This window comes from Pelobates fuscus, chromosome 12, assembly GCF_036172605.1.
Source record: "Pelobates fuscus isolate aPelFus1 chromosome 12, aPelFus1.pri, whole genome shotgun sequence".
Lineage (NCBI taxonomy): Eukaryota > Metazoa > Chordata > Amphibia > Anura > Pelobatidae > Pelobates > Pelobates fuscus.
Window position 1 is genome coordinate 38,967,224 of NC_086328.1, and position 13,660 is coordinate 38,980,883.

Sequence of the window (13,660 nt, forward strand, 5' to 3'; positions counted from 1 at the left end):
AATGAAACTTTCCTGTAAATATGACCCCCTGTATCCATCTGGGATTGTCTAATAACACCCAACTCCTGAGGAGGGGTAGGATATTATACCAGATGGGAGCTGCAAAGTGCATTCACCACTTCTCCTCCATTATTCTCTAGATCTTTGGTATTGTGGTTAATAAGTATTATTTAGGGCCATAGAGTTGCCAAGCCCCAAGCACAAACCCATGCCCTCACTGGTCCTAAATGTCATCCCCTGTTTACCTCCATCAGAGATATAAATACATGAGCATTTTTGTTTCACTGTTCTTCCTGTCTCTGTTATAGGGCAAACATTCTATTTAGCGTAGGTTCTTGGAAAGCTGGCAGTGATCTATTCTTTCAAGAGAAATTATAGCTCTAACTTTTCCCACAGGAGCTGCCTGGTGGATATGGGAGAATGAAACCTGACATTGTCACCTATGGTTCTGGAGTAAGAGGATCTGGCATGAAAGGGGGATGTCGCTCCTTGTCTGGCACCAGCGTGGCTTCTCCTGTAGTAGCTGGAGCTGTGACTTTGCTTGTTAGGTAAGAATGCCTGTAATGTTTCTAAAATACTGTTAGAAATATAGAAACAATATTATGGAACTAGAAAAAGTGCAGAGGCATACTAAAAATGTAAAAGGGGGAATAGAAGATTTTAGTTATGAAGAAAGACTAGAAAACGTGAAGTTGTTACACTTTGGAATTAAAACCCCCAAAAACAAAACATTTTAAAAGGGAATAGGATAACCGTATAAAAATACATGTAGACCTAGTACAAAACAGCACTGTAGCAACCTGTTGAATAATAGGACAATAAGTCACATATTTAGACTTGCAGAAAGGAGATCTGGTCTATTGCAGTGGAAAGGTTTTTTTTTTTTTTTGGGTGGAGGGGGGTTTAGATCACAAACAATAAATATGTATTCTTTGCCTAACTAGGATGTTTTTGTCAGATCATGTACAAAGTTTTAATGTCTCAATGCTTTTTTGGAATATTTGGATTCAAAGATATAGTGATATGTGGGGTATGGATTAAACTGCTATTTACTCAAGAAATCTGTCATTTTGGATTTATTTTCCGGTTTGGTGGCAAAATAGAAAATTGCTTTAAAAAAAATAGAACACAGAGGGAAGTTGCTGGCATTTTTGCATCTGGACAGTCCATATGGGCAGAATCAGTCCACTATGCAAGTGGTATAAGTTCTCTCTGTAATGGCACAAGTGAGAAAAAACATTTTTTGAGAGGGTTAGTCTTTGTCTATTCTCAGAGATCTCCAATTCTCGCAATACATGTGGTCAAAAACCTGTTTCTGCACAAGGCAATAACCACAATCACAAAACCTAAACTAAAAGAACACTATATGCACCTAAATTCTAATTCCATATGTCCATGCCTCACCATTTTAACCCTGCAGCTGAAAACATTGCCGTCCTGCAGGAATGGCGATGTTTTCATTGCAGGGTTTACCTGCTTCTTGTTGTAATGACTGATGGTCTCACAATGTTTCCTCACGGGGAAGCATTGAATTGCCTGAGGTCATTAATATCTTGAGGAAAGAGGTTGCACTGCTTGCCGAAGACCAGCACTGCAAGAGAGAAAAGGCAAGGAAAATCATCTTTTTAACCCTGGCAACGGTGGCACGGTCAGCTAAACTATAGGGCACTTTAGCGTTCGAAATATACATTTGTGTTCCTAACACTATAGTGTTCCTTAAATGAAAACAAGGCATTGAGAAATGATTGAGTGATTGTGGTTGTAGGAGAATTTGTATCTGGGATGAGAAAATCACAAAAAAAGTCATTGCCAGGTATCACATGGAAAAGTCCTCCCCTGTGGATAGATTTATTTTATTTAAATTTTTTAAATTGTTATTTATTATATTTTTTTAACTTATGAAATCTACGAGTGTTGTATTACTAATGCAGGTGTTTTTTATGTCATTGTAGTTTTTATCTCATTAAAAGTTTCAATAAAAAAAAAAAAAAACTTTTTTTAAAAATAAATGTTGTTCTTCCCCTGAAGCACGGTTCAGAAGAGAGAAATGGTGAATCCAGCCAGTATGAAGCAAGCTCTCATTGCCTCTGCTCGCAGACTTCCTGGAGTTAACATGTTTGAGCAAGGGCATGGCAAGTTGGACCTTTTGCGAGCCTACCAGATTCTCAATAGCTATAAACCACAAGCCAGGTAAATCTTAGGCTTAGTTATTCTGGGGGTGTTTATTATTCCTATTCGGTTTTCAGTTTATTTTTAATTTATTTAGTAATGACTTATTTTGCTGCATATGCCAATTATTTCTGCCCCACCCATCCTGCTACTTTTTCCTTTTTTTCTTCAAAGATACTTTTAGGGTGGTTTAGTTCAGCAGAAAGCAGAGAATTGAGTTACAGCTGGCAATCTCTTACTGTGCCCATAAAACACTTCTTATTGGATACGCTCTGCAGTTATAATGAAAATTAAGTGTGATGAGACACTTCCTGGTTTAGTGAGGGCTGTTTGCAGAAGTTGCATATCCTGTAAAAATTTCAGCCACACAAAGACTTCAATTCTGGCATCTATTTTTAGTTTGGTTTCCAATTAGTCTTACTAGAAGTGTCCACTTAACTTTTCTCTTCTACTGCCCATTGTACTGTCCTATTTGTTTAATCCATGTTGACCAAACGGAATGCTTTGCCGATAAATTATTTGCTGTACTGAGGTATCTGTGCCATAATTAGTCTAATGCCTACCTGCTCATGTTGTTTGTTTTTCCAGTTTGAGCCCTAGTTACGTGGACCTGACAGAATGCCCATATATGTGGCCCTACTGCTCTCAACCGATATACTATGGAGGAATGCCCACTATTGTAAACATCACCATTCTTAATGGCATGGGAGTGACTGGGAGAATTGTAGACAAGGTAAGGCCTCAAGTTGGGGTGATAAACTCATCAAGATACTATTCATATGTATATATTGAAATAACATCAGATAAACATAGAAATGTTATGTACAGTCTCACTTATTTTTTTATAATATATTTTTAGTGTTCTGCTTTATAACAGAACAAAATTTGAAGCATACACACTATGTAAGTGTGGCATGTCCATGGTATTTTTTACAGCGTGTGAGTTATATATGATTTGTATATAATATCTCGCTTATTTATTTTTAAACCGTAAGAGGATAGATATTTTTGATGCTACAGTGCTCCTTTTCGGAGGTCTTGCTGGAGAGGTGCACATGGCCTCAAATAGGACCACACAGAACAGGGCTCATTGGCTAAGACTGTCAGCTAAGTGCTCTTAGTCAATGAATGCAGTACTGTATCAACAAGTCTTTGCCCTGCCGAGAAAAAAACTGATGTGGAGTGGGTTCTTAGGGGACCCAGCTAAGTTGTCAAATCATACTTAAACTGCTTGACTACTTATGCTAGGACAAAGCAATGGAACTCTAGGCACCATAACAAGTAAGAAGGGCTAAAGTGCTTAAGGAACTTGTGGTGTTTCTTTAACGCAGCTCTGTCACTTTGTCTTCTGTATCTTTCTGACACTTGACAAAAAGTCAGCTACCGCTTGTCATGCTTTGTGAAGCCTTCGCCATCACTAGTTACTGCTGAGGAGAAAAGGGCTCTGTCTATGGAGGGTCTCGCAGGATCCTCCATAGACATCATTGTTGTACTGTCGCACATGCACAAGAGTGCAGATCAGACATCGGCTCCTTATAAGTGAAGTGCCAGTAACTGACGAGGACGAACAGGAAGATGATGGCGGCAGCCGCGAGGGATGAGTTCAGGTAAGTAAAATTCACCTTTGCTTGCACCATGGCCACCTCCCTGGAAGTGGCAAAGTTACCCTATGGAAAATATGCAAAGACTCCAGAAGGTGGCAGAGCCGCTCTAACTATGTCAAAATATTAAACACATAAGACCCTACACGCCTGAAAAGCAAAGATTTTTACTACTTAGAACTTTTGACTTTATGTGACGCAATTGCTTTAGAATTTCTATCAGATAAGTGCCGTTTATATTCTTTATTATGGTCTTGGAATGAAGAATGCATTCTAGATTGAAATCAATGTTACAAATGTTGCAAGATATGTGATATAATATAATTGTTTTATTTTTCTTGTGCATTTTGAAACTTGTCCGAATCGAATATTCCTTCATTACTGATTGTAATCACATTCTTCTTTTTAAGCCTGACTGGCAGCCCTACCTGCCACACAACGGTGATAATATCGAAGTGGCTTTCTCGTACTCTTCTGTGCTGTGGCCCTGGTCCGGTTATCTTGCAATTTCAATCTCTGTAGCAAAAAAGGCAGCCTCGTGGGAAGGCATTGCTCAAGGCCATGTAATGATTACAGTTGCTTCTCCGGATGAAAGTGAGGTCTGTATTTTAAATCTGAATGATCATTTGTAGGGTTTAATGGAGGCCAATTAAAAGTACAGTCTTTTATTTCAAGTGTTTTTTGTTTGTTTTTTGTCTCACATCTTAGGCTAGATACATGGATTTTTTTTTTATTGACAGAAAGTTAACCATTTTTATTATTTAGTAAATAAACTGTCAATGTTATTCACTAAACTCAGAATTTTAATAAATTAAAAAAACTAGGCAAAATTAGGGCTCTCATCCTGTTTGCTCTTTGAACGCTTACCTGGTGTCTGCTGTGCACAGGTCGCTGCCTCCATTTCTCCATTGAGAGCTGGAAGTCTCTGCATGGAGATTCCAACTCTCACTGAGCAGATGACTGGTGGGCTCCAGGTAAGTTGTCAAACCGTTAGCAAATTGTAAACAGTTTTATTAAATACATTGGGGGGCCAGAGCACTTCTGGTACCTGGTGATTACTCTGCTTGAAATGTTCCTTTTATTAAGCTCTGTGATTTTAGCCAAGTTGGAGAATTTCTGCAACACAGCTGTTTTTGCCTAAATGTAGCCCTTCTGATATAATTTGCTTAAAGTCTCAGTTTAGTGAATAGCAAAATGCAACTATGCTTTTGCTAGTGCACAGAGAAAGGAAACACACCAGATGCAGGTGAGGAGTATATTGATTATGCTAGGTATATCTTTCAGTGTTTTAAAGTAAAGCAGTCACTTGAATTAATTGATTAAATGTATCAGGAGCCCTTCTGATAGTGTTGGATTGATTAAGAGACTGAGCCTTTCAATGTTTAGAGTTTATGAATTTTGTTAATACTACTAAAATAACAACCTAACCATTACTGGAGCTCCCAATTCTATTACATAGCACGTTCTGGCCATCCAGATGTGTACTTAAGCAGCAAGATAAGGCAGTGTTTACAATGCCCTCAGCTTGCAGAGACAGACTACATGCCCCAGAACCGCTACATTAAGTTGTAGTGGTTCGGATGCCTATAGTGTTCATTTATTGTATTGCTTTTACAACATAATGCTGTGAAGTCTATCCTTCCAGTGCAAAATTGTAGGAATAGGATTCTATGGTTACGTGACATTTGCATCATACAGTATCAGCTGTGGAGTTCAGTGATTCAGACAGGGTATAAGAGGCAAAATGGAACTTCACTACAGTGTTCTGTCTTTGCAGTGCATGCAGATTTGTTATTACGATGGTTGTTCAGACCAAATAGCCAGCGTATTGCCGAGCATTACATTTTAATTAGTGTTATCTGATGCTGAATTTTTTTTTTAAAGTGAATATTGTATTTAGGCCATCACAAATTAATAACAAATATATGTGATCTCATTGGTTTACAGCAGGGGTGCCCAAAAGGTAGATGTTTTAAAACTACAGCTTCCATAATGGTTTGTCATTCTAAAGCATTCTAAAGTTGTGCATCATGGGAATTGTAGTTTTACAACCTCTGGGGATCTTCCTTTTGGATAACTCTGGGTTACAGTGAGATTTTGCTTCCATGGTATTCTTTGCCCCTTATTAATGTTCGCTGAAATAAACAGCATTTCTGATGAAATGTGAGCTAACCAGGGGCAAAAATAACTAGAATAAAATGGAGAATGTTGTTTGAGGTATTTTTACTTTGACCTCTTTCTCTGCAATTAAACTTATATAATAAGGTGTCACTGTCAGCAAAGTGTGGGTGTGATCTTGGTACACATAAACCGCACGCACCCATCTCTGCATAATCTGATGTGCTTTGAAGTATTAGTCCATGCCAGGTATGTCAGGGAAAGTCTTAATAAGTAGTCCTTGTCTTAAATTTCATCATCTATTCTCGTTTCTAATAAAACTGTCATAATGTCTTATCTGGGTCCAATGAAGGTGAGCTCAACCTTTCTCTACTTGCAGTTGAAGAATGGAGCAGAACAATTTTCCACTGTAAAGCTGCCAATTAAAGTAAAGATCATTCCTACACCACCACGCAGCAAAAGGGTCCTGTGGGATCAGTACCACAATTTAAGGTACCCACCAGGCTACTTCCCACGAGACAATCTTAGGATGAAGAATGACCCACTGGACTGGTGAGCGAGCATTCATCCTTTGTTTTTTTGAAAGCCTTATTGTGTGTGGGGACAGCTCTTTAACCCCTTAAGGGCTTCAGAAGCTTGTCTTACGCTTAAGGACACAAGCCATTTTTGCATTTTTTGCTGTTTGTGTCCAAACGCAATTTGCATATCTGTTATTTATTGCACCAACACATATTATGTATTGTTTTTTAGAGGGCGAACAGGGCTTTAATTTGATGTCACATATACATAGATACATTCTCATTAATTGTAAAAAAAAAAAAATGCCAAAAAATTCACAGTTTTGGCAATAATAGCGTGCGCATAATATGTCCAGCTTAGAAAAAGTAATTCAAAATAAATTCATTTATGTGTCTTGATTTATAGAAAACATCATATGTATTGGATTTCAGCTTATTTTGAAAGTTACAGGTCACAAAATACGACTACTAAAATAAAATTGCAATTTGCAACAATTCTAGAAGTTGGTATGTTTGTCTTGTAGGTTTAGTAGCCATTACAGCAAAAAAAAAATGGCCACACAAAAGTGTGTGTGTGTGTGTGTATGTATGTATGTATGTATGTATGTAGTCTTTACATGCTATTTACCTAAGTTTAGTTTGACACTTTTTACATAGTTATTTCATCGCTGATCTCTTCTAAATATTGGAGTAAAATAGTGGGTTTTGTTTTCTTTGTTTTGGAATATACACATATAACAAGGTTTTTGTAATGTGTATTTCGTAAAGCTGGTGTGTGCTATTCCTGCACAGAACCCCATATTGTGTTCAGCTACATCTGCTGAGTATAACGAGACCCCCATTGTATGCCTTTGGCACTTTTCTGTAAAGCTACAATGCCATATAAAAGACAAGGCTGTTTCAGCTTCTATAGTTAGAATTTTTGCCGATGGATTTGACGAGCCTATGTCTCATTTTAGGGTATTATAGCAGTGTGACTGTTTAAATAACCCCACAAAGGGCTTTCATTTGATAAAACACTCCAGGGTATCTTATATAGTGTATATTGTGCCTTAACTTGTCACTGTTTTTTCACCAATTTATGTCAATGTTTGTGATGAGGGGGAAAAGAATGGCATTTTTACATCTATGTTGCCTTTTGTATTTCTTACACTTTATATGTACCACTGTCATAAAAATCCCCACATTATGCTCACTTACATCTTCTGAGTAAAACAATATGCCCAATGTATGACCTAGACACTATTTTGTGAAGTCACAGTGCTGTAAAAGAGACGTGACAAGTTCAGGTTTTTAAGTGTGAATTTTAATGGAGGGTTTAGATGCGTCCGTGTCCCACTTTGGAGCACTTAAGCAGGCTACATATTTCAGCTACACATAAAGACATACAATTTGGGGGGTGTGGTATTTTAAACTATCTTTTTTGATCCATGTCTCTGTTATTACACCCCCCCCCCCCCCCCCCCCCCCCCCCCCCCTCCGATCGTGTGCTTCCCGGTCTGCCTTGTATACAGAGGCAGACCGGAGGAGCGTGATCGCGGCAATCTGGAGTTAACTTTAGCACATGACGGACCCGGTCCGTCATCCAGCATTAACTGCTGCTCCAGCATAACGGACACGGTCCGTCATTCGTCACTAAGGGTTAATGGCATTTTAAGAACTGTTGTTTTTGTTAAAGTAAATATAAACTCAATGTGTTCACACTGCTTTCAGACACTATAACAATATTCGTATTCTGACCTCTGCATTGGAGTGGGCATGTACAGAAAGTTCACCGCAATTGTTCTCTTTGATGCTTTAATGACACAAATTGATTATTTATATCATGAATAAAGTAATCTGCACCAAAATACTGCATGAACTCTCTCTTTTAAAGGCATCATAACATTTCTGTTCCTTTCAAGGAACACTATAGTGTTAGGAATAGATGTTTGCATTCCTAACACTACAGTGTTATACTACCTATTTAGACTATTGGTCTCCATGTGGTCTCCAGTTCTGATGTCAGCCAGTCCAATGCTTCCCCAGAGGGAAGTACTGGAAGGCTAGCTAGTGTGCATGCACGACTTGTGTAGAGGTGTACTTAAGCAGAGATATAAACACTTCCTTTTCTCAGAAAAGGCAGTGTTTACAATACACTCAGCTTGCAGGGACATACTTCATGCCCCAGAACCACTACATTAAGCTGTAGTGGTTCTGATACCTGTAGTGTTAATTTTATTGCTTTTCTAACATAATGCTTTGAAGTCTAAATGTATATCCTTGACCCTGACCAATCCATACCCTGTCTTGTCTTCCTGCCTTGTCTTTCTTCCCAGTTTAATTTAGAAGCCTGCATATATGTTTGCCTTCTCAAAACAGACATGGTGTTTATTATGAATTGTCTACTTTTCAGGAATGGGGACCATGTTCACACCAACTTTAGAGATATGTACCAGCACTTGAGAAGTATGGGCTATTTTGTGGAAGTGTTGGGATCTCCATTCACTTGTTTTGATGCCAGTCAATATGGTAAGATCAAGTATTTGTTACTCATAAGCTTGTTGTAACAATTCTTAATATTTCTTACTGTGTTGCCTACTACCAGATTTCAGTAACTACAGCTTGTTCTCCACATAAAGTCATTCCTTGCCAAGCACCTGAGTAACTAACTAGTGGGTTATATACCACTCGCAGCTAACTCCTTATCAGTAAATGCAGTCCTTTTGATAGACTTAACCACTATACTAAGGATAGTATATTTATATGGTGCAAATTCCACCTGCACACACAACTGTGGTCAGAGTTTGCTCTCCACCCAGGACAGAGAAGTGAGCTGTATATAAACGGATATTGGCAGTATTATAACAGCAATCCGTTCTTAGAGGTGTTAGTCATCCTAACTATGAGTGACCCCTTCCTGCAAGTTAAAGGACCATTATAGTCCCAGGAAAACATACTCTTTTTTTTTTTTTCCTGGCACTATAGTGCCCTGAGGGTGCCTCCACCCTTAGGGTCCCACTCCCGCCGGGCTGGATGGAGAGGAAGGGGTTAAACACTTACCTTTCTTCAGCGCCGGGCTCCTTCGGTGCCGGAGACTCTCCTCCTCCTTTCCCTGTCATCGGCTGTATGTGCATGCGCGGCAAGAGCTGCGCGCGCATTCAGCTAGTCTTATTATAAATGCATTCCTATGGACGCTGGCTTCTTCTCACTGTGATTTTCAAATGTTTTCACTGTGATTTTCAAGAAGTGCGGAAGCGCCTCTAGCGCTTGTCAATGAGACAGACACTAGAGGCTGGATTAACCCATATTCTCTGAAACTGCTATGTTTACAGCAGAAAGGGTTTGTGGCGAAACCGACCTCGCCACATGTCCTTGGAGGGGGCTGATTGCCCGCCTCTTGCCTTTGGACTATGGACCAGACTTTATGGGAATGTGATACCCCAGATAGCCATACCATGGAGCCTATTCATATAATGAAAGACTATGGGAAAGACTTTAGCTCCATGGCAATTGTACTGTGTGAGTAGGATCTGCGCGCTATTCGGTAGTTTTGTGCGTGCAAATCCCAGCTATCTGGGGATAGGTGAAATGTCTGTGTGTTATGTGTAAATGTGACTTTATGTATTTTAAAGTGTTTTATGTTGTTTTGCAACCATGTGGTTAATGGAGTCTGCCTTTAGTCCTGGGTAATTGGATTACTTCTCCAATTAACTCCAGGGCAGAAGGGAGGAAACCAGGGTGCATTGTGGGGATGTTTTTCTGCCAGCCAGAAAGGAACAAAAGATACTTTTAGTAACTTTTGAACCCCTGGTCGGATTCATGCCATTTTTTAATATGTTGTTCCCCTGAATGGATTGATTGTGGATATGTATTTTTATGTGAATGTGATGTATGGTTTTAAAGTTATGAAAGTTGTGTAAAAGTATATTTTACACTGTATGCATAATGGGATTATGTGTCACACTAAGGGGAGGGGATGTGTGGGAGGTAACATCTATGTCATTGGTTCTTTTATGCCTCCCCCTGGGTGTGGCCTGTATGTGTGAGTTGGAAATAAAAGCCAGGCTGGATGAGCCAGTCCAGAGTTCCTGTTTTACCCTCAAAGTGATGTGTCGTCTCATTATTGGGGGGAAGGATTTATTGCATGCTGTTCCAGTTGACTGCTAGGAGTACAAGCCTATTCGTATGGTTCCTATTCAATGGTCTACAGCATTCATACGCTTGGGAGAATTTAAAAGGTTTCTCGGATTCGGTGATTGTGGTGTCTGCCAGAGTGCTTGGAGTCCTCAGGAAGCACTAGGAGCATCCATTAACGGAGGTACTCAGTCGGGGTGCCAGGCGATCCGTTACATTGGTGGCAGCGGTGGGATGGCGTCCTAGTGTGAGGTAAAGCAGCTCAGAGACACTGTTTGGATTTACAAATTGAGGGCAACGCTAGCAGTCGTGCAGCGCCCCTGGGAGCAGACAAGTATGGAAGGTTCTGGCTCTGGAGATGATTGGCTGGCCGAGGTGAGGCAGCGAGTGGCCGAGTATGGGGATGATATACCCATGGAGACACGCCGGGTGATCTGGAACCAGGTCATGGCTGTGCGAAACACAAGGCTGGACCGAGAATTCCGGTTGGCAAAAGAGAGGAAGTATGCTCAGCAGCAGGAGCGGTACAGCAGCCGAGTAGAGGCTGCATCCGAGGAGGTTAGCCGTCTTTCCCTGAGGCGGCAGGAGGAACCCGAAGTGGGGGTCCTCATAGACTGGTCCTGTGAGGAACCACAACAGGCAGGTAGAGATGGGACCAAGGTCTCTCCACCGGGCCCTTACTCACAAATGTTGCGGGGCCTCACGGATTGGTCCTGGGAAGACCCACAGATGGCAGGTGGAGATGGGACTGCGGTCTCTCTATCGGCCCTACAGGGATGCTGGGCAGTCGGCCCAGATCCCCAGCGGCAGTGTGCGTTACAGGGAGCTGAAGGTGCCGTTCTTGCTCCCCAGCGGCAGTCTACGGTGCAGGGAGAGGAGCCTGTTATTCCCTCTCCCCAGCGGCTGATGGTGTGTAAGGGAGAGGAGTTTGTTATTCCCTCTCCCCAGCGGCAGCGCAGCTCACCAAGGGGAGACAGTAAGCCCCTCACCAGCGCAGATGGGACCGTGGTCTCTGCGCCCTGCCTACAGGGAGTACAGAGGGTCAGCCCTGCTCCCCAGCGGCTGAAAGTGTGTAAGGGAGAGGAGTTTGTTACCCCCTCTCCCCAGCGGCAGCTTAGCACACCAAGGGGAGACAGTAAGCCCCACACCAGCGCAGATGGGACCGTGGTCTCTGCGGCTAAGCTACAAGGAGCTGAAGGGGCCGTCCTTGCTCCCCAGCGGCAGTCTACGGTTCAGGGAGAGGAGCCTGTTATCCCCTCTCCCCAGCGGCAGCTTAGCATACCAAGGGGAGACAGTAAGCCCCACACCAGCGCAGATGGGACCGTGGTCTCTGTGCCCAAGTTACAGGGAGCTGATGGGGCCATCCTTGCTCCCCAGCGGCAGGTTACAGTTCAGAGAGAGGAGCTTGTTACACCCTCTCTCCAGCGGCAGCTTAACCCACCAAGGGGAGACCGTAAGCCCCACACCAGCGCAGATGGGACCGTGGTCTCTGTGCCCAAGTTACAGGGAGCTGAAGGGGCCATCCTCGCTCCCCAGCGGCAGTGTGATTTGTTGGGAATTGGGAGCCCAGCCCCCTTTCCCCAACAGCAGGACTCTGTGCTGGGAGGAGAGACAGTCGGTCTCCCTCCGCAGAGACTGGAAGTATGTATGGGAGAGGAGATTGTTACCACTTCTCCCCAGCGGCAGATTATTAATGTACAGGGAATTGGGAGCCCGGTCTCCATTCCCCAGCGGCAGAGTATCCAGCAGGGAATAGAGAGCCCAGCCCCCTTTCCCCCACAGCAGGACTCTGTGCTGGGAGGAGAGACAGTCGGTCTCCCTCCGCAGAGACGGGAAGTATGCATGGGAGAGGAGATTGTTACCACCTCTCCCCAGATGCGGATCATTAATGTACAGGGAATAGAGAGCCCAGTCTCCATTCCCCAGCGGCAGAGTGTTCTAATGGGAGAGGAGCTGGTTACCACCTCTCCCCAGCGGCAGCTTAATGTACCAGGGGGAGACTGTAAGCCCCACACCTGTGCAGATGGGACCGTGGTCTCTGCACTTCCAGCACAGGGGGTAGAGACGGTCGGTCCTGCCCCCCCACAACAGGGCTGTTTAGCCAAAGGGGAGACAGTCTGTCTCCAGCAGCAGAGCTGTGTAACTAAAGGGGAGACAGTCTGTCTCCAGCAGCAGAGCTGTGTAACTAAAGGGGAGACAGTCGGTCTCCAGCAGCAGAGCGGTGTAACTCAAGGGGAGACAGTCGGTCTCCAGCAGCAGAGCGGTGTATTTAAAGGGGAGACAGTCGGTCTCCAGCAACCAGGCTCCAACCAGACTACTCCCGTGGTAGTGCTGGCAACAGGACAGAGTACCGCTGGTCTCTGCCCCCTCAGCAACCTACCAAGGCAGCCTACCAGTCCCCCACACAGCCGTGGTGAGGCACCTGAACCTGGACAAGATTCTCCTTCACCCAGGTGTAGTAACTGTTTATTGTGGGTGGGCTGCTCTGCTGTTTCTGTCTTGTGGGTGGGCTGCTGGACTAACAAGGGCACTGACCGGCAGGAGGTCAAGTACCCTGTTAGTCTGGGGGGTAAAGGGGAGAAGTGTGGCGAAACCGACCTCGCCACATGTCCTTGGAGGGGGCTGATTGCCCGCCTCTTGCCTTTGGACTATGGACCAGACTTTATGGGAATGTGATACCCCAGATAGCCATACCATGGAGCCTATTCATATAATGAAAGACTATGGGAAAGACTTTAGCTCCATGGCAATTGTACTGTGTGAGTAGGATCTGCGCGCTATTCGGTAGTTTTGTGCGTGCAGATCCCAGCTATCTGGGGATAGGTGAAATGTCTGTGTGTTATGTGTAAATGTGACTTTATGTATTTTAAAGTGTTTTATGTTGTTTTGCAACCATGTGGTTAATGGAGTCTGCCTTTAGTCCTGGGTAATTGGATTACTTCTCCAATTAACTCCAGGGCAGAAGGGAGGAAACCAGGGTGCATTGTGGGGATGTTTTTCTGCCAGCCAGAAAGGAACAAAAGATACTTTTAGTAACTTTTGAACCCCTGGTCGGATTCATGCCATTTTTTAATATGTTGTTCCCCTGAATGGATTGATTGTGGATATGTATTTTTATGTGAATGTGATGTATGGTTT

General features: G+C 42.9%; 2 protein-coding genes across 2 annotated transcripts in view; one reads left to right on the forward strand and one right to left on the reverse strand.

Annotated features, from left to right (window-relative positions):
• The window catches only part of LOC134578629 (inactive hydroxysteroid dehydrogenase-like protein 1), a 1,053,979-nt gene that overhangs the window by 79,426 nt on the left and 960,893 nt on the right, over nucleotides 1-13,660 (reverse strand). The gene's annotated exons all lie outside the window — the stretch shown is intronic.
• Nucleotides 1-13,660, forward strand: part of MBTPS1 (membrane bound transcription factor peptidase, site 1) — an 82,516-nt gene that overhangs the window by 49,423 nt on the left and 19,433 nt on the right. The window contains exons 10-15 of the mRNA XM_063437608.1: nucleotides 397-548; nucleotides 2,029-2,190; nucleotides 2,758-2,902; nucleotides 4,181-4,369; nucleotides 6,268-6,440; nucleotides 8,802-8,917. Of these exons, the coding sequence (XP_063293678.1) occupies nucleotides 397-548; nucleotides 2,029-2,190; nucleotides 2,758-2,902; nucleotides 4,181-4,369; nucleotides 6,268-6,440; nucleotides 8,802-8,917 (937 nt within the window). The remainder of the gene's footprint in view (nucleotides 1-396; nucleotides 549-2,028; nucleotides 2,191-2,757; nucleotides 2,903-4,180; nucleotides 4,370-6,267; nucleotides 6,441-8,801; nucleotides 8,918-13,660) is intronic.